Genomic DNA, 19,634 nt, shown 5'->3' with positions numbered 1-19,634 from the left:
TTTTTTTCCTGCCAGCTGGACTGTAGAGGCAAGCAAGAAAACAAATGTCTCTTTGACCATCCGCTCGCTTGCCAGCATCTGATCTTTTTCCCCAGTGTAAAATATTGAGCTACAAAAGGGGGAGAGATTATGACTTTGTCCCCACAGTGAGCACAACACCCCATCCCTGGGGCCGATGCTGGATTTCAGAATTCTCTGCTTATTTCATTTATAGTACACATTTTATTTTTTTTCTCCTTGACACATGATGGGAATAACATGAAATGGGTTTGAATCAGAGAAGTAATTAAGAGTTAGAACATCTGTGACAGTATATTCTGTCTTGCGAATAGAAAATTGGTTCTGTGAATTCTCTAAAGCATTAAAATGTCCTTTTCTATACAGCCATTCATCTATACATTGAATTTTTACCTCTAAAAAGTTTGATCTGTTTCTTGAATTGTCTGCGTTAGAAACTCATACTCCATTCATCCATGAGCAGTCCACTTTTCCTGGAGAGGCATGGTGAAATTCTGTACTCAGCTATTCAGTTTCTAATAGGCTGTTCTGGTCTTGGCATTATTCTTCACAGGGTAAAATATTGCAAGACTTTGATTGCACTAATGGTTCACTTCTGACAATGAACTTGGTGAAACAATTGGTTGTTTCTTGCAAGCCAGAGTCGAGAAGGGTCACTGTCAGTAAAGCACTGAGAAAGATTACCTCACATTCTCCCTTGTACTGCCTCCTGACTTGTTGATACCTACTGTATGTGCTCTTTTCTTTAAAAAAGGCAAAAGCTCTGTGCATGAATAGCCATAAATGCCTCTTTTCACTTCCCTTAGTTACCAGTGGAGGACCTTCTGATTACAGACATGTTTGTGACGTGGCAAGCATCATGTTTAACATGCTTTAGCTGTAATTCTACAACCTGTATTTGAATACAGGAACTGGAGGCAGGAGACACCCTTTTGTCTCACTGAGACAGGAGACAGGAAACAGGGAACAGACAGGGCCACATGCCTTATTTATAACTAATACTGGAGACAGGGGACAGACAAAGTCATACCCTATAGTCTCACTGATACAGAAGATGGGACAAACAGGGCCAAACTCTTTAGTCTTGCTGAGACAAGGTACAGGCAAGGCTAAACCATTTAGTCACAGTGAGACATTCTGCCCCTTGTCTTTCCTGTAGGCGCAGTCTGAAACTCCATGAAATCTCATACCCAAAACAGAGAGAGGTTAGGCGACTGAGCCTCACCTCCACACAAAAATATTACACAGATTAAAGCAATTGAATAGTCCCATTTTGCCTACATTCTAGCACACAAGATTTCCAGCTTTGATCCTTTATGACATAGAAATGTAGATGCAATTTGATTCCTAGTGGTTTAGAAATGACTCAACATGCAAACTTTGTGGGCAGGTGTCAGAGCATTTAAATTAAACCTTGTACACAATGTATTACCGGAAGATAGCATGTTGTAGCCATAGAGATCCTTGTCAGTACAAGATAAAGTAAACTGTTTCAAATAGAGCAGAATTCCCTCGGTACAGTGAGCAATGGAGATAATGAAAACAAGGCAATATATCTAATGGGCCCAACACACTGTATTAACTGTACATTAAACAGATTGTAATAAACATGAGCTGTAAGCACAGTGGGGACACTTCTACAGCTATTGCTCTTTCCTTTGGCTCACAGCTCTGAACTGCATGCCTGACTAGGCAGTCGCACCATTTTTGGGAAAGAATACATGTACGTAGCTTCATTGTATTGAGGTTGGGAAGCATGCTTCTTTTCACTGAATTTTACCCTTTAATGTCGAAGGAAGTCAAGGAGGACAAATATTTTACAGCATATTGTCATATATCTAAGAAGTTAAGAATTTCATCTTATTTTTTATCTTTAAATGTAGTTTTCTTACCAAAACTGAAATGGCAACTGAAATTGTGTTTCTCTTTTATTCTCTGAAAACAATGTATAAATACTGTATCTCTTCAGCTTTTGAGATTGGATTTGGAATAGTTAATAATCTTAGTGTTATTTCAAATATATTTTTTGTTTGGAGTCTGGAGTTGTCTTAGTCTTAAGAGTTTTATATTCCTAATTGAACATGAAATACGCTATGGCATTAGATATTTTATCACAGTGAAATTTATAACACATCCTGTATAATTAAAACAGGATTATCCTACCTTTTCCGTATGCTACTCACTCTAAATCATTTGTAGATGAGATTAAATCATGTAGAGAGTGTATCGGAGACGTAACAAGCTTGACAACATAATATTTCAAGACACGTCTGGATGAGGTCGTCAGATCAATTAGCTACTAAAGAGCAATCGAGCCAGAAAGGCAGGAGAGCCTTTTCTCATGTCCAAACTCTCTTAAGTGTGCGATCTCTGTCTCCCTTCATTTCACTGAATTAAACACCTACTGTACCTTCAGTTTGTCTGTGGCGTGAGTTTCCTCCCACTGCCCAAACACATACCGGTCGGTTAATTGGCTTCTGGGAAAACTGGCCCTGATGCGAGTGTGTGCGTGTTTATGTCTGTGTGGCATGTGATGGACTGGTGTCCCATCCAGGGTGTATCCTGCCTTGAGCCCCTTGTTTGCCAGGTTACCCTCCAGCTCCCCAGGGACCCTGCACTGGACCAAGTGGCTAAAAATGGATGGATGGATGAATGAATGAATGAATGAATAGATGGATAATGATGCCACTGCATGGCTCCCAAAGCAACCTGAAAATCTGGCTGCATGTCTGTCTGTAGTTAAGAACAGAAACAGAGCCAGCACAGGATTCCACATGCTGTTCCAGTACATACTGATGAGGCATACAATCATAAATGTAATTTAGGGTTGGCAATATAAAACCTTTTCTAAAGCCTGACAGATTTCTAAAGAGCAGATCAGAGAATACCCAGGCTTTGAATGGTCTTGAAAAAAATAACAACATCTCCCCTTTGGCTGAATTGCTTTTGTCCTATAAAGAAGGAATTAATAAAGGCTTGGCAGCCCCATTTATAGAAAGAACCATAGAAAAGTTAGAAATGAGAGGCCATTCAACCCATCTAGCCCATCTGTTAGTTACTGTAGTACCAGATTTATCTGAGGATCTCATCCAGCTGGTTCTTGAAAGAATCCAAGGTATCAGCTTCAACAGGATGTCTGGGTACCCTGTTCCAGACTCCTACAACCCTTTCAGTAAAGAAGAAATAGAGATTGAAACTGTTCTCAGTTTAAAAGGCACTTCAATGTCATTTCCACTTGTGTCCACTGGTTTCTTTTTCACTGCTGCATCTGAAGAAATGTACTGGGTTGACTTTTGATGCCTATCAGGGTAATGAATACAGAAATTGTACCAGATTCCCTCATATTACCTTGCTGAAGGGTACAATAACAGAGCCCTGCCATGAACTTTACCCCACGGCCCTGTGCCCAGAGTCCAGGCGGGAGTCTAGAGCCCTAACCTTACTAACTAAGCTACTTCACCCTGTTGCCCCAGCAAAGGAGCTCATTTGTTATGGAAAAAGGCCGACCATATATTTGAGCAGGATTGTTCTTGACGTACGACTGGAAGATTGTTTCCAAATCCCAGGTCAGACATTGCTGTTGTGCCCTTGTGCAAGACTCTTCACCCATATTGCACCAATAAAATACCCAGTTGTGTAAATGGTTGCTTATGAAGACACCTTGCATGAAAGGATCAGGCCAAGCCATTAGCAACTGTCATGGTCCCGTTCTGGTTTAACGACACTCCCAGCATCACCAGCTGTGCTGAAAGGACAGGCTGACAGGATCCATCCAGCTTCACCATCAACCACATTATCTTTAGGGGGTCACATTGAGCCAGAGCCTAACCTGCAAAGTAGGAGGACTACTCCCTGAAGCAGCAGTCCATCTCAGGGCCCAAACATTCATTCACATAGGTGTAGGAGTGGCAACTGAGAGACACCAGTTCACCAGAGGCGGCGTGTCTGTGGAATGCGGGAAGAAAATCCACACGAACAAAGACAAAGAATATTCCCGGTGCATCCCTCACTTCAAAACTGTACTAATTAATTCGTTTTAACAAGTAAAAAATTGGAAGTTTTTACTATTCATAATACAGTTTAATATAGTACGAAAGATTTTACATATTTTCACGAGGTCGCCGTGCAGCCCCTCGAAGTGTCCGTTCTACGGAACTCTGAACGGCTTTTTAAGCGTTCACATACCTTTCCACAAGCCTCCTACGCTTGTTTTTAAATTAGCAGCAAAAAGAAACATTTCCTTTGCGAAGTTGGAAAAAAAAACCTATAACCTCGCAGTTTTGCCTAAAACATTTTCTAGTTGTAAATGCACGGGAGGCTAGAAAACCCTCCAACTGGCGTTCAGGTGAATCAAGGAATCAACCATTCCCCAGGTAACGATGACGTCGCGAAATAACCGCCCAGGTTGCGCCAGACGTCTCCAGAGCCAAGGTAGTATCCCAGTTTCCGAGGAAGTCCCACCTTAATAACTGGGTTGATTGGTTAAGGTTTGAACATGGGATAGCAGTTCTCCTCACTATTGGCTAGGATAAATGTCTGTTTAGGAGCAGGTCACTGCTCGGTACTGGGGGGCGTCAGGTGGAAAAGGTTTGTGTTTGGGAGAAAAGTGGACTGAATTTAAAGAAAAGGGGAAATCGAGCTGTTTTGTCGAAATTCCTCTTCTTCCCTTCGTCGTAGTCGATTCTGCAAGAGAAGCGGGGGTGCTGTCCCAAACTTTTTCTGTGAAAATGAAGAGCCTGAAGTATCGATTGAAGAAGCAAGAAGTTACCATCTCTGTAAGTTCATTCTCAGTTCTCCGCTCAGATCCTGTCTGAACATACCTGAGGGTGGTAGCTGCGCTGAAAAGTGACTTTAGAGTTTGTTTAGGAAGGAAGCATCTGGCTTTAACAAGACAATCTCGTGTGACTAGACATATATAGGTATTAAATAAACCCCCACAAAAAGCTTAATTTTGACAGTAAAGGAAATTGCCTTTTTGCAGACGGTGTGGTGTTTTTTCTATGGTATTTTTTATTTTATAAAAGAAACGTATTTTATTATACCCAGGTGTCGTTTTGCCTGTTGTGTTAATATGTACATGGCTTCGACTTTCACGAATCTGTGCTAGCATATATTAAACACTCGTGGCCGATCGTTTCTGAAACCGATCCTCTTTCCAGTTTTGCTGTCAGTGGGGAGTTAGTTTTCTTATCGCGATTCCCTCTTTCGGAAACCTGAAACGTGCGCTTTTTGTCCGTCTGGTACATTAAAAAATAAGTATGTGAAACAAGCATGCCTTTTATCAGACGTGATTTTTTTGTCCGTGTAAACGCATTGTCCGTGGAGTGGAGCACGCACATTCTAATAAGGTAGAAGTGTATATACAGTAGGCTACCAAACAAAAGGCACATGTCTAGTGTAGCGTATTCTTCTAAATTTCGGAAATAAAGTAGGTAATGGGTGCACTTGTCTAGTCACCCTGCTGGAGATGAATGAAAATCGGTACAGTACATTACCAGTGCCACTCTGCTGTTAAACCTAATTGCAGTCGATTGATGAAGGAATTCATTTTAAAAGTTTAATCGAATCTAGCTCGAGTTGCTGAACCAGTGGCAGGAGACTGTTGTGTTGCCGAGTTTTCTTCTGTTCTAGGGTTTTTTTGCTGTCGTTTCCCCAGATCCCATAGAACTCAGTGTAGCGTAAATTACACATTCCCTGCAAGATGTTTTGTTTTCCAGCCGATCTTTCAGTGCCATATAAAATGACTGTATACTGAGGAATTTATCCGTGTACAACCTATCAGATTAGTCAGGGAATACAAATCATCAAAGCCCACTTGGAGTTTCAGTATAGGGCTGTAGAAACTATGCAACTACTGTACAGTCAGTAAGTACTTTCACACCTGATAAGAAGCAGTTTCCCTGATCCAACTGTTCCAGCGCTTTCGGGGAGCACATGAGACACTTTGTGAATCTTCCCTTCAACCTCTCAGCTTGTGCTGTCTCTGGGATTGTTGGAAATAATGGCTGATGAGGTCTTGATGTAGTTTAGGCCTACTGTTTAGATATTTGTGCTAGTTATGAGTGTTAAAGTCCTAAGACTCTGCCACGAGCAGTCATGCAGGCGTGGTCCGTGCTTCGGGAGAGATTCAAGTGGTCTGGTAGAGAAACCGCCAACACCCACTGTCCAAACCCTGGCTGCTTCTCAGCATCCGTGTGCAGTTCTGCGTACTCTGCCCTGCAGTCCTCACTACCAGACTTTGCATGTCCACATTGTCTGTTGAGTGTGCATCGACAAATGCCAAAGACTTTTTTAAGCCTTATCGGGACTGCTGACTGTGTTTTTTCCCCCAAACTGGAGCAGAAATGAAAAATGAGCCTGGCATGTTTTTACATGAGCTGTTTTGAAGGCCGGTGTTATTTTAATTCATCTTGATTTCCATCTGCAGTTATGCAGGAGTGTTTAACGATGTTAGGAATTGAGAGAAGATTCAAGGACATGTTTAGCATTGTTTGCTAGCCTTTAGATGTAGACAGTTTATTTCAGTCAACATTAATTCTAATGCCTAGAATATCAGCATCTGATTAACTCTTACAAGGATAAGGTGAGACACCAGGTGGGGTGTTTGTAGACCCACCAATTATATATATATATACACACACATCTCCTTGGTCTTGGAGAATTTAAAAAAAGCAATTCTGAACAAATTGTTTGAAACTTGCTGTTGGACTACATCAGAAAACATGATCTGATTTTGGGCTGTGTAATCTGTCTCTGAATACTCACAGTGTGCATAGTGTTAACATGATGCTCCAGAAGAAAAAAAAAACTGCAGCTTTTGTTTGTATAGTACAACAGGCTCATGAGAGTGATGTTCTGATCAAAATGCGTCTGTGAATATGTTATTAAGAATTAGTGTAACTGGAGGTGGGGCAGTTACAGAGCCATCTCTAATGTAAATTTGATTATTCTGGCCTTTGTGAGGAAGTGGGTTAAGTACTGTTTTTACACAAGACCTACTTGCAGCCCTACTTGCACCACTTCTAGGCATAAAGAGAGCGCTTGAATCTTGAAAATGTACAGTTGACCCTTTTTCACTACCAAGTTACTGTATTTCAGCCATGTATAGGCTCGAGTATAATTCTAATTTAAAATCCTTGTTGTAATCTTATAAGGTGTGGTTGTCTACTTGTAAGTTTCCAATCTTATATTAGGATCCTGACCTTTGAAAACACAAAGAAATGTCTGAAGGAGTGAACTAATCTTGTACCCCTAGTGGTAACAGTCCCTCATGAACTTGCAATCTGAAGCTGAAAGGTATTATTTGCATTTGGCATTATATAACTGAATGTGAGCTCTAACCTGCAGTCAGCTTTGTGCTGCAATGGAGATTTAATTTATTATGTTGACTGTTTTCTTTCGCTCAGTTGGGTTCTGGGATGATCTGTACAACAGTTTTTTTGTTGAAAACATTAGGGCTGGAGGACCTGTTTGGTATTTGTATTTCAAACAGCATAACAATGGGCTGTGCAGGTAAAGGGTGCTCTGATATTTTCGATTTGCAGTGTTTACATGCGACACTGTCACTATTTCTCTGTGCTCCCTTGACAAGTGTCATCTCCTTTTTAACAAGGTGACATTTGTACTGCAGCAGACAAAAGGAAGATATCATTTGTGTTTTAACTTGCAGATAAAATTTGTACTTTCTCTGAAATGGATGCAGCCACCCACACTGAGGTGTGGCAGAGAAAGTCTTTCAAGATTACTTCCATTTCAATTATAACTTCAAATGGAATTGATTTTTTTTTTCCTCCAAGGTGCCTTATGTAAATCGCCAGCTATTCTGTCTAATCATTTTGATCCTTCCTTTGTTGAGGGCAGACCTGTGCTTGAATGTTCTTTTCAGAGCACCTGACATTCTGCCTCACGGTTGATCAAACTGAGAGGCTGGGAGCAGGATGGATGGAGCAGATTTCTAGAACCAGGAATTACGGTGTACCTGCCTGCCCAGGTGTCATTCACGCCAGCTCCCAGGATTAAAACATCACTGGCATCGCTTTTCTCACAGTGTCGTTGGAATTCTGCTCAGCTGAGCCCACACTGTGGCAGTTCCATTGAACAAACGTGTGCGTTTTGCAGCAATTAATGTCAAAAGCCCCGGTGCCTGGGGTAGAATGTGTTGTTTGTGAGCCAGTTCTAAGACAAATGGTCTTTTCAGGAACTTTGCAAAATGGGAGTCTGGTTAGACAAACACTGGTATTCATCTGCAGTGCACAGTCCCAATGACAATTGTGCCCTTGGTGGTTCGAGGTTGTGAAAACTGACACAGCAGAAACATTTTGACACTGAAAGCAGTTTCACTGATGTTTAATTGTTCCATGCATTACCAGAAGAGACTGCCATATTTATGTGTGAGCCTAAATTTCTCAAATTGTTGCATCCCCAGGAACAGTTTCAATTAAAAATTAAAACTCAAAATGTCTGATTTAAAAGAATATTATTCCCTTGTACAGCAGTTAACCTCCCTTGCACTTTTCTGTGCTAATTTGGAATCTCCCGTGGGTGATGTTTATTGGTTCTTACACGTCCATATGCTGTTCACTGTGCGTGTTGGAGATGCACCTGCTTCTCTCTTTGGTTTCCTGTTCCTGGATTCCTCCCTTCGCATGTGAGTGCGTAATAATCAATATATCCTGATGCACAGAACAACTGTGACTGATTTATGAGTTACCCAACAGCCGGTAACAGTGAATGGAAAGAACAGCAGTAAAAGCCATGCCCGTTTGATGCCCATCCAAACCACATGGCAGGTTCCATCCTGGGAAACCCGCAAAGAGCTGGAAATTTAATATTTTTTATAACAGGTCCAAATTCCATAAGGTTGAATCACAAAATCCAAATCTTGTTTTCTCAAGAGATTACAGAGCAAATGCTCACATTTGAGCTTTGTGTCACGGGGGCCAAAATAATCGCAGCTGCTTATTCTCGAAGTTCTCGAAACTTGTTTATTTGTTAGTTTTCCATGCTTTCTACATAAAACTGTGTACAGAATTACATGAAGCATTCTTGTACAGAAATCTTGTCTTCTTTTAAACTGTAAGATGAGATCTGAAGGTTACATTTAGGAGCGTGTGCAGCAAGTATGCAGTTTGATTGCCCTCTGGTTTTAAACGGACATCTGAAACAGCTGGGGAGTTTTCACATTTTGTGATCTCAAGCAATTTGCAGGGGTACGAAGAATCATCCGTTCTTGGACATGTAAAAAGCAACAGCCAACCAGTGGGATCATCTCAATTTCAGCTTTCCCACAGCACCCCAGCCTAAAGCGAGGAACTTTAATGAACGCAACAGTGTCTGCCTTTGGAAAGCAAATTGCTTTAATTCTCAACCGCTTCTCTTTTTGAGGACTCCAGTTCCAATGAGGTAAACAGTCAAGCCATGCTTCTGTGATGATGTGGTCTTGAGCAATCTTGAGCCAGCCCAAGCTTGTTTGTTGGCATCTCTTCGCTGAATCTGGAGCGCATGCGATTGATCAGTATATAGATTGCTTTTCAAGCATTAGGAAGGGCCTGACACTGATAGATATGGTGTTGGGAGTGTTTGGACATGTAAGAGAAGACCTGAACAAGTTGAAGTGAAAGGCTTCTCTTCAAGCCTGTACTAAACAAAAGAGAAGGCGATGTTTATTCACAAATGCATTGTAAAACTGCCTTTCTGTGGTGCCACTCCCTGTTCAAGAATGTTTGTAAGCAAGTAATTGCAAAGAGCAGCTTTTCACCTGTTTTCTGCATAAACGGCTGCTGCTGGTTAAGGTTACAGTGATTTGGTTGAGAATAACTAAGCACTTTCTGTAAACAGCCTTCATCTCCAAAACAGGGGTGCTAAAATGAAAATGGAATAATTTCGCGTGTCATTTCTGTATGCCTGCCTTGCGAGGTGTTCGTAGATGACCTAGGTCTGTTCTCAGGTGATTGCACTTACTGATCTGTTTGGCCCTGACTACCCATGTGTGCAAAAGGTCAATTCTTGCTCATTTCTAAAGCTTACCATAGTATCTTTTTACTGTCATAACGATGACAGAAGGTAATTGAAGCCAGCTGAAACCACTGATTAGGCCTACATTTTAATCTATGAATGTCACAACATACACGATCCTCCATGTCCTGTTCATGAATCACCGTGGCCGAGTGTTAAAATGGTCCCTTATAAGCGAAGGTTGTGAATACTCATCTGTTTTTTTTTTTTACATGAGAATTACTGTCTTGAAAAGAAAACCTGGCAGCACAGATCTTGGGCCTCCATGAGCTGTGATGTGAATCCAAGCTGATCCTAGCATGAGTAAACCCTGAAGAATTTCCAGCGATGAGCAGTGAGCTCCTTGAAAGCTTCCTGCACTGAGCTGGAGCGAGAGGTCAGAATTCACTCTGGTCAGGGCTGTGCTTTTGTTATATGGGTAGAGCAGCTCAAATCCCTTGTGCACTTAAAGGCTGCCTGTAGACAGGGGATTTTGTTAAATATAATATTTGCTTGTACTTGAAGAGGTGGGGTGGGGGGGGGGGGGGAATAGGTTTCTGTACAATGAATTGTTTTACAATTGTCGTAAAAATAAGGGTGGCCTGCCTTTGTATAGCGTTTTCATTCTGTTGGATCCCAAAAGCTTTGCATACAGAAGAAGAGCCACTTCACCCACCCGTGAACTACCTGCATGATGCATAGCAGGTCTGGTGGAGAACTGAGGAAAAAATGCTTCAGTTAAATTAAGTGAAAAGTCATAATGTCGTAGTGCCACATGCCATCTGTGCACACTCCTCTTCTCTTTATTAAATGAGCTGGAGGAGATGTTTGGTGAAGTACAAGTTTTAAAATCCAATAGTCTGTTTGTGGGAAAGAAGAGCAAATGAAATTGCCAGTTTTACATGGAAGTTGAGGCTGGACTTGCCTTGCAAACCTCTAACCTCTCTTAATACTGCTGTGTGATTGTGAGGGTTGTTCTGGGCTTCTTTGCCAATTGCTGTGGAATATTGTCACATTTGGTCCACAGACATTGGCCCTAGTGTGCATTTTTTCTTTTGTTTTATAAACTTTCTTCTTGACCTTGTGTACTTTGTACATGTCAAACTACATCTTCAGTCCTGTCAAGTGCTAGAATCCCATCATGTTGGAGTTGTGAGTTATGTCATTGGCTGTATATTTGACTCTTAAGTGCTTGAATTTAAAGACCTGGACCGGAAAGCTGAGTCCTTATGTGCAGTCCTCCTCTTAAATCATGTCTATGTATTTTCCTGCAGGGATTTCTGAGGAAAGCAGTATCTCTGAGTGTGTGTGTTCCTGTGAGGGGCGTCTCCTTGGGGAGTGTGGAGGTTACAGTGAAGAGGGTCAAGAGGCTCAAGGTTATCTGGCAATGAAGAAGCCAGGACAGGATCAGCAGTTTTGGGGACTGCCTGTTAAAACACGTTCTCTCTTAACCCTGGGAGTGTTAGGGAGTTGTGCCATATCTGGGTGTAAATCACTGCAGATATTAGTGGTGTTTTTTCTCTCCCCTCCCAAACTTTGCAGCCCAAGAAACACAATCCGCCTCCGTCTTCCCTTGAGTGCTCCGTTCCAGGACCGGAAGAGCTGGGGAGCGCCTCGCCCAGGCAGTTAGCTCGGTGTCGGTTACCAAGCGGAGCGGTGGAGCTGTCAGCAGTTTGTCTGAAAGAGGAGCGCCTGTGTTTTCAGGGTTACTGGGAAAGGAGAAAAGGACAAGAGACCAAGACTTTAAAGGGCTGTTTGGTTGAGCCATAGCAGAGGAATTCTTCTGAATTTGTCAGTGTTGGTTTAGGCAGGCTCAGGCCTGAATGGGGAGTGGGTGTATGGGTGAGGGGGTGTGGGGGCTCAGGCGGAGGTAGGGAGCTGTGGGAGAGAGAGCTCTCTTGCTGGGATGCTGGAACTGCAGGGCTACCCAGTACTTCAGTAGTGTGTGTTCTACAGTATGATTGCTAGCAGATTACATCTCTTAATGTCTGTAAAATCAAGGCCTTTTTAATTCTGTGGTATTAATTGACACGCGCTCTGAAAGCTGCACAGTGTTCCTTAAGCAGTCAAAAAACAAATCATCGTATTCAGTTTCTTCATCTTTGAATTCATTTGTCCCACAATGTTTCATGTGCTGTCACTGAGCCCTTTCTTGTTTTATTAAAAGCTTATCTTTCACACATTGTCTGTGCAGTTTTGCTCTACAACCTCAAGAGACCAGCGTTATCCCTTAGATGTGCCTCAAAGGGACCTGTGAAATGTTTTTTTTTTCCTTTCCTGGTCTTGTTTTCTAAATGTGCTTCCACAAAAGACATTCACAATCAGATTTTGCTAAGTGCTTCATTTCAAATACTGATTTTTAGATCAGTTTAATGTTTAAAGATCGACACATACAAAATGAGAGCTTCGAATCTTGCTTATTTGAATTTTAAATGACAGAAGAATTAAATCCAGTCAGTTGCCAAATTCAGGAAAGGATTTTTCAGCAGCACAGTTGTAAAGTTTCTGGAATAAATTACATCTTTTTGCCCCTTCATGTCCTCTGGGTTATTTTTTTTATGTTGTATCTGAAGCATAGCAGAATTTTGAGTTCTTTGAGTACTAGATACTCTTGTATTGTCCTGGTTTTAATACTAAAGAGGCTCAGCTTTCCCTTAACCTGGTAAGATTGTGTACAGAGGTGTAGAGGGGATACTCGCTCTTATTTGGGAGTTTTATTATTGATAGTTTTTTTCAAAACAGCAACTTCCAAACTCTCCTCATATTCGATTTTTCCCAGGTTTTTAATTAGAATGGCCTAAAGCGAAAGAATAAAAATCCTCTAGACATTTCCACCACATGCAGTCTTGGACTGAACTGAAGAAAGCTGAGGCTTGCCAGCAGCCCGCGTGCGCTGTGAAAAAGAAGGGCGTACCTCCTGTGGACGCCACAGGAAGCGGCGCCTCGGTCCTCCTGCCAGAAAATCAATTCAGGAACTGGTACACCACTTCTTTTTCTTTTTTTTTTTTACATGAAAAAAGGAAAATAAATGATTCATCCAGGGACGGGGCAGCAATACCTTTAAAGTGCCAGTGTTGAAAATTCTGTCCCGGGAGACAGGGAGAATTCTCAGCACTTCTTTTCATCTGTTTTGATTTGCATTTGGAAAAAATAAAAATGAGCAAATGAATTCAAAGCCTCAAAGAGAAGGCTCGTGCGCACCAAAATTAGTTACAGAAACGGGTGAAACCTCTTGATTTTTAACCGTGATTTCCAGCATTAACCAAATACAGAAGGAGAGAATGTATTTTCTGAATTCTTCATACGGTACAGCCATGTTATTGTGGGCAGCGATCGGAGCAAAGGCCTGCGAGCTGGATACCTTAACGGACCGAAACACACCCTGCACCTGCCACTCCACTCCGGCTCAAAGGCTCTTCCGTCTCGCGGCAAACAGCCTTTAAAAAAGCCAGCGGAAGTGCCAAAAATGAAAAAGAACAACAGGAGAGGAATGTTTTCTGTCCCAGATCTGCCGTTGGGTTGCTTCGGGTGATTTTTCTGCCTCAAGAATAACTCGTTATGTCTGTTTTCAGGAAGAGCTGCCAAACCTGTTTTAAGGGGATGGCAGTGGCCATCTCTGAAAATGATCGCACGGCTGCCCTTGCCCAGAGGCCCTGCCTCTTCGGTGCTCACCCACAGCTCGTGGCCCATGAGGCCCTGTGTCCCAGCCTGTGCTGTGGCAGAACTTAAACTCCCTGTATTGACCCTCGGAGCAGTCTTCCTCTGTGCTGTTCAGCATACTGCGTCTGAATACAGACTCGCGTATCAGTGACACACAGTAGCACATGTTGTCTTAGCACTGGCACACCGTGTATGCGAGTCTAAAAACACTCCACACTTAAAACACTTCTTGAGATGTGCTGTGTACACTAGATCCTTAAAACTTTTTTCACTGGATTGTCGCCTGCGATGCTGCTCAGACCGGTTTTACAATAACACAAATTAAGCTTAAGTTGAAAGTCAAGATTTTATAAAGGCTTTAAGAGTTTCGTTCTACAGTGCACTTACTCAGGAGAGGTTTAAGCCTTTTGTAATGGGAAGGGAAATTTAGCTTTGGCGATCACGACTTGTATCTAAAAAATTCAGCCCAGTATAATTACTATATTGTGTTATCTGTTCTAGATCAACGTGGCTTGAACGCTAGAAATCGGTCACTGTTCAGAACAGCTTTGTGTCCGTTGCTTGTTGCTAAGCTACATTGAAGTGCTGAATGTTGTACAGTAGACAGTGTCCTTCATTAGATAACTTTCAATTGTATATTTGATGAAAGAAACCTACCACAATCTAATAAGAATATAATTAATTTCTTGGATCAATAGGCAGTGAGAGGCTGAATGTAATGTAATTGCATTGTAAGAGAGTCCATCATTCTTGACTTACTATGAAAATGACACATTTACTACTGTACATGGTGGATTCGTTTTTTTTGTTAACAACATAGAAATGACCTTATTCTATTCTTATTCTATTATTTGCTGTGTGTGAAGCCATGGAATGGATTTGTGACTTATTAGGCTGAGGAACATTTGTCACAGATATAGTAGGGAGTGAAATGCTTGGGTAAAACAGTATGATCAAAGGGAAAAATAAGAAGTCCTGTCGTGGTGCCTGTCTTATTGTTTCTGGGGATCTTGTTTTCTCTTCTGTTCTCTGAGTAAATCGGCATCTGTTGTACAAAGAGTGCAGATGGATGTCATCTTAATAGTTTTATTAGCAGGAAACAAAAAAAAAGTTAGTGTAATGTAGATGTAATTCAAGGGAGAGCAGTCTACATTATGAGATGGCATGCAGAAAATAAGACATTTTTAGCAATAGGCCCTTTTCAGCTTCCTCAAATGTCATCAGCCGTCCATCTTATGGGTTGGATATAAATTGTAATTTGTAACTATAATGAATTCTGAAGATACACTTCATATATAAACAGTGGGAGCCTGCAATCTTTTGTGCCCAGCCTATGGCTAATAAGAGGCCTAGAGTTTCTGGGGATTTAGTATTATTAAAGTATTGTTCATCATTCTGTATCTGTGGCTCTTTCTTCAGTGCTGATTCATTGGCGAAAGCTTTCCATTACCTACATTTCATTCTTCAGGCAGGATTTTTTTGTTTTATGGAATGCGAAACTGAGCGCCAGCCAGGACAGCCAGATTTATTGTTGTACGACAGAATGCAAGTACTGGAACACTTAATGCTTGAGTGTACTCTTGTCTTGACCTCACTCTTTCACTGTTGCTCCGAGAACCTACTCCAAACAAGTTTAAAAATAATAGAAAGTATAAAGAAACAGGTTATAAAGTGTTTTTCTTCGAGGCAGCGGTCGAATGTTGCAAGAACTGTTTTATTCCACATTGCGTGTTTTCACTTCCCGGGACTGCATCTCATTTTCATGGGTTCTTTGAAAGCTGACTGAGCTCTGCTGTCTGACTTTGAAGTGCACGACGTAGCCACACGGCAGCAGAAGAAGACTGTGTGTTTTAAAAGATGTGCTCAGATGTAGAAGGATTCTGGAGAGGCACAGGAGGCTTGCTGCCACATCATGGCCAGTTTCCTCCAGGCCTTTTATCAGAACATGTGGAGTCTGTCTCTTTATGGGAGTAAAGCTTTGTTTTGTAATGAATTAAGAATCCTCATGGTAGGCTTAATATAATAAGAATTTTCTTATCAATTCCTTACATTTATATAGCGCCTTTCTGCATGCTCCACTCAAAGCGCTTTACAGGTGTGCAGCCCCACCTGGATGGATGTGACAGCAGCCATAGTGCACCAGAACGCTCACCACACATCAGCTATCAGTGGGGAGGAGAGCAGAGTAATGAAGCCAGTTCGTTGATTGAATTAATTAGGAGGCCATGATTGGTAAAGGCCAGTGAGAAATTTGGCCAGGATGCCAGGGTAACGCCCCTTCACTTTTTTAGAAACACCCTGGGATTTATAATGACCACAGAGAGTCAGGAGCTCGGTTTTACGTCTCATCTGAAGGACGGCGCCTTCTTTTATATATATACGGCACACTATAATATACACTAATGTCCCTTACAGGGCATTGCTGTGCTGGATCTTCACAGTCTGTCAGTGAAGCCTTTTAAAACCAGTGTTGAATGTTCACGGGCTTCACTTGTGTTTCTGATGAAAGATGAACTGCACTGGCTCCTGCTCTGAGCTGTTATTTAATTTATGGTGTACATGGAGAGCAGCAGCTCTAAAATAAACTTTTCTGACCCATTTGTTTTATCCATTTAAATGTCGGAATAACACAATAGAGGTAAAAATCAATGAAGGCAACTCCCTCCCCCCTCCCCATGAGTGGTTATTGCCACACTAGAGGCACTGCGCAGTAAGCATTTCCCTCCTTCAGTGTTGATTTCCACCTGGCACCATGGATATTCTTTTCTCCTGCATGGGTCCAGTAATAGGAGGAAAGACTCCTGTTTTGTTGCAGTGATAGGCGTGACTGGTCTCTCTCCCTCAGGATCCAGAGAGTGCAGGGTCCTGCTGTCACTTGATTTCAGCAGTGAAACAAAAACAACAACAACATCTGCAGTAGCTAGGCGATGCCGGGGAGATGTATGTGCTTTAAGATGCGTAGAGAAAGGACTAGGAGTTTCTATTCACCTAAAGGAAGGTGGCCTTGTGGGTTTCTAAAGCGTAAATGAAGCGCACAAGGACAGTCCTAATTTAGTCAGGACAAGAGGAACATGCGCTGAAGTGTAAAAAGGCTTCTTGTTAATACATTACAGTGCCCTCTAGATTCATTTATTTCCCCCGTGAAATAGGAACAAAAAACATCGCGGCGCAGGATCGCTAACAGGTGGGATAATGTCTCGCTTAAAATTCTCATGTGGTACTGTAATCATAATAGTATTGTACAGAGAGAGCCAAGCCAGCCATCCATTTTCAAACTGCTTTTTCCAGTTCAGGGTCACAGGGGAGCCGAGCTTATCCTGGCAAGCAATGGGCGCCAGGCAGGGTACATCCCGGAAGAGGTGCCAGTCCATCACAGGGCACAGGGCGTATTTGTCATAAATTACTGGACCTGGAGAAAGCAAGAGTCTTCTTTATTCACTTCTTTGTGTATTCCTTTAAGACACATTACAACAGATCAACAGTAATATTCTGCTCTTTGGAAGTGCAATGGAAGCCGCTGTAACTATAGAGCTTCTGTTTCCTTGGGCTATAAATGGCGGTAGTACACGGACAGCCCTCAGTAGTGCCATGTGTGATCTTGGTTAAGGTTGAGGAGCTCTGCGGTGAATGCAAAATTGTCATTGGCCTATAAGTACCATGACAATTGAACTTGTACTGTATGTGGATCTCCAAAAATCCCCCTTTTTTGAAGAATCCATAAAAAGCTGAATCAGACACTTTTCTGCTGGAGTGTCTGCTGTAAGAAACTTAAGGCCAGTGGTATAATGGCCACACTAGCTGGAGAGGGCATAATTGTTTCTTGCCCCCATGGGCTGTGAAGGAATTGGTTTTGGAGGCAACCGTACATCCGAAGCAGCAGTCACAGATCTCACGGTCACAGTGTAGCATTTATAGTAGGGTTGTGAGGCGTAAGGGCAAACCGCAAAAAGAGGCAACTCAAACCTACCGGACATTTGAAGGACAATCGAGCTTGTCAAGAATTGAAACGGTATCATATTGTCAGATAAAATGAGAATGTGCTCATCAGTGTTAGTGGGCATAAAAAAAAAATGCCGCTCATTTTGAGAAATCATTCATGCCCCCAACCAAATATTGTGGGGTTCTGGTATGTTTTGAGGGTTTTTTTTGCATCTCCAGGTCTTAAAGCCCTTGTCAAGGTATGGGAATTTTTTTGGGTAAGACACCTGGTTCTTTTTGCAAATAAGCTTATGCTTGGCCAGAAATGGACATTCTATCATTATAACGATGCAGATTCACAATGGATTGGTTAACTGCACACAAAATGAATGTCTTCAACTGGTCACCTCAATCTGGACGAACATTTCTGATTTTAACTTAAGATGGCAAATTGCTAATAGAAGCCAAAGAGTCTGAAGCACATAGAGCAATTTTAAACAGACGTACAACTGAATGTTCATATAAATTTCCCCCCTGAACTCGCAGTTAGTGTAATTCCTTTCTGAGGAAGATTTACACAATGCCGACTATAGGGAAGTGAAAAAATTCGATCCTTCTTTAATATACATATTCAAAATAAAAAGGGAAGACTTAAATAAGGGTAAGAAAGTATAGTCAAAAGTTTAAAAAAAAGTAGGCGCTAAGTTTGGTATTTAAGGGGATTTATAGCTGAAAATCTGCTCAGTTGTTTTGCTGTATTGTTCCCCTTGTAAAAACTCAGAATGATGTAAATGTTGCATTAAAAGTTTAGTTTTTGCAAGTAAAAATCTTACATTTAAGTGGCTTGACCCTTCATATGTTAATATCTTTTTTTCATTAAAAATAATTCTTAGACGTGTCAGGCAGAATGAGGTCATTGCATTGTTTTTTCACTATTTTGGCACCAATCGCCCTTGCTTTTCAGGTAGAGACAAATGTAAGGATATCTGCGCTTTCCCAGCGCTGCCGCAGAGATTGCCATGGAGAGATTGCCATGCTAGGGCTCTCTGCTGAGTCGGGGGGACCGCAGATTATCTGTCTGCCTTGTTCCAGCTGAGCTGCACACACAGCCTGGTGTAGCTCCGCAAGCACGCAGACGCTAATCTGCTGATGAGAACAAAAACGCAAAGCCATTTGTCCAGCCAGAATGTTTTTCTGAATTGTGCTGTGGAACTGAACATCCGTTGTGAAGTTTCAAATAATGCAGTTTAACAGAATGTAATTTGAAAGTACTGTATACTGGTGATAAGTTAAAATCCCATACAGTTGTGAAGTGAAAGCTTAATTGATTCTGTGGTTTCTGAAACTTTAGAGTAATGTCTGCTCAGCAGCCCTGGCAAAGTATGTACTGTAGTACTGCTCTCTAGAAAAAGTGGAGGCATGTGAAATCACCTGTTGACACTGATCTGGAAGATGATCTTTTTATTTGTCAGATGCATTGAAAATTAGTTTCGATTTATTTTCTATAGTGAGATAATCCCCTTATAATTAACACTTAAAAAATTGACCAATTTGCTTCTTTTTTTTAACTACCCCTTCTAAAATTGTCCTTTTGCTTTGAATACTAAATAGCTTCCAGTACCGTTTGGGGCCTGCATGCCTGACTGCTGTTGTAAGTGTAGTGAGCTGTACAATGGTCTGTTAATCCTGCTCATCACCCAGGATTGTCTCTGGGGCGCACTGCTGAGGCAGCTGGTTTGACTCAGAAGCTGTGGGTGCTGAGCTTGTACAGTGTGAAACATGTTTAAATACTCTGGATGCTTGCGCTGTGTTAAGCAACGTTACCAGAGGACCATATGCAGTGAATTGAGACTTGTAACCTTTTTTTGACTCTGTCACACTTTTGCTGGAGCCAAACTAAAAAAAAAAAAAAAAAAGCCTTACTTTTATCAGAACAGCTCTGCTGTTGTTCAGGAAACTCTGTCCCTCCATGGGAACCAAATCCATCTGAATAGGACTGGTTTTTGATCAGCCTTAGCTGGGGGTTTTATGTCTTTGCGAGTGCT

At 41.7% G+C, this 19,634-nt stretch overlaps 1 protein-coding gene across 1 annotated transcript in view; it reads left to right on the top strand.

The window, feature by feature from the left end:
• The first annotated feature begins 4,601 nt into the window (after positions 1 to 4,601).
• LOC148831367 (uveal autoantigen with coiled-coil domains and ankyrin repeats-like) overlaps positions 4,602 to 19,634 on the top strand; it is a 54,843-nt gene continuing 39,810 nt past the window's right edge. Inside the window, exon 1 of the mRNA XM_088921625.1 lies at positions 4,602 to 4,793. Within this exon, the coding sequence (XP_088777751.1) occupies positions 4,746 to 4,793 (48 nt within the window). The 5' untranslated portion in view covers positions 4,602 to 4,745. The remainder of the gene's footprint in view (positions 4,794 to 19,634) is intronic.

This window comes from Atractosteus spatula, chromosome 7 (genome assembly GCF_055471065.1).
Source record: "Atractosteus spatula isolate fAtrSpa1 chromosome 7, fAtrSpa1.hap1, whole genome shotgun sequence".
NCBI lineage: Eukaryota > Metazoa > Chordata > Actinopteri > Semionotiformes > Lepisosteidae > Atractosteus > Atractosteus spatula.
The sequence above is the reverse complement of the archived record's forward strand: the minus strand, read 5'-3'. Positions and strand labels throughout refer to the sequence as shown.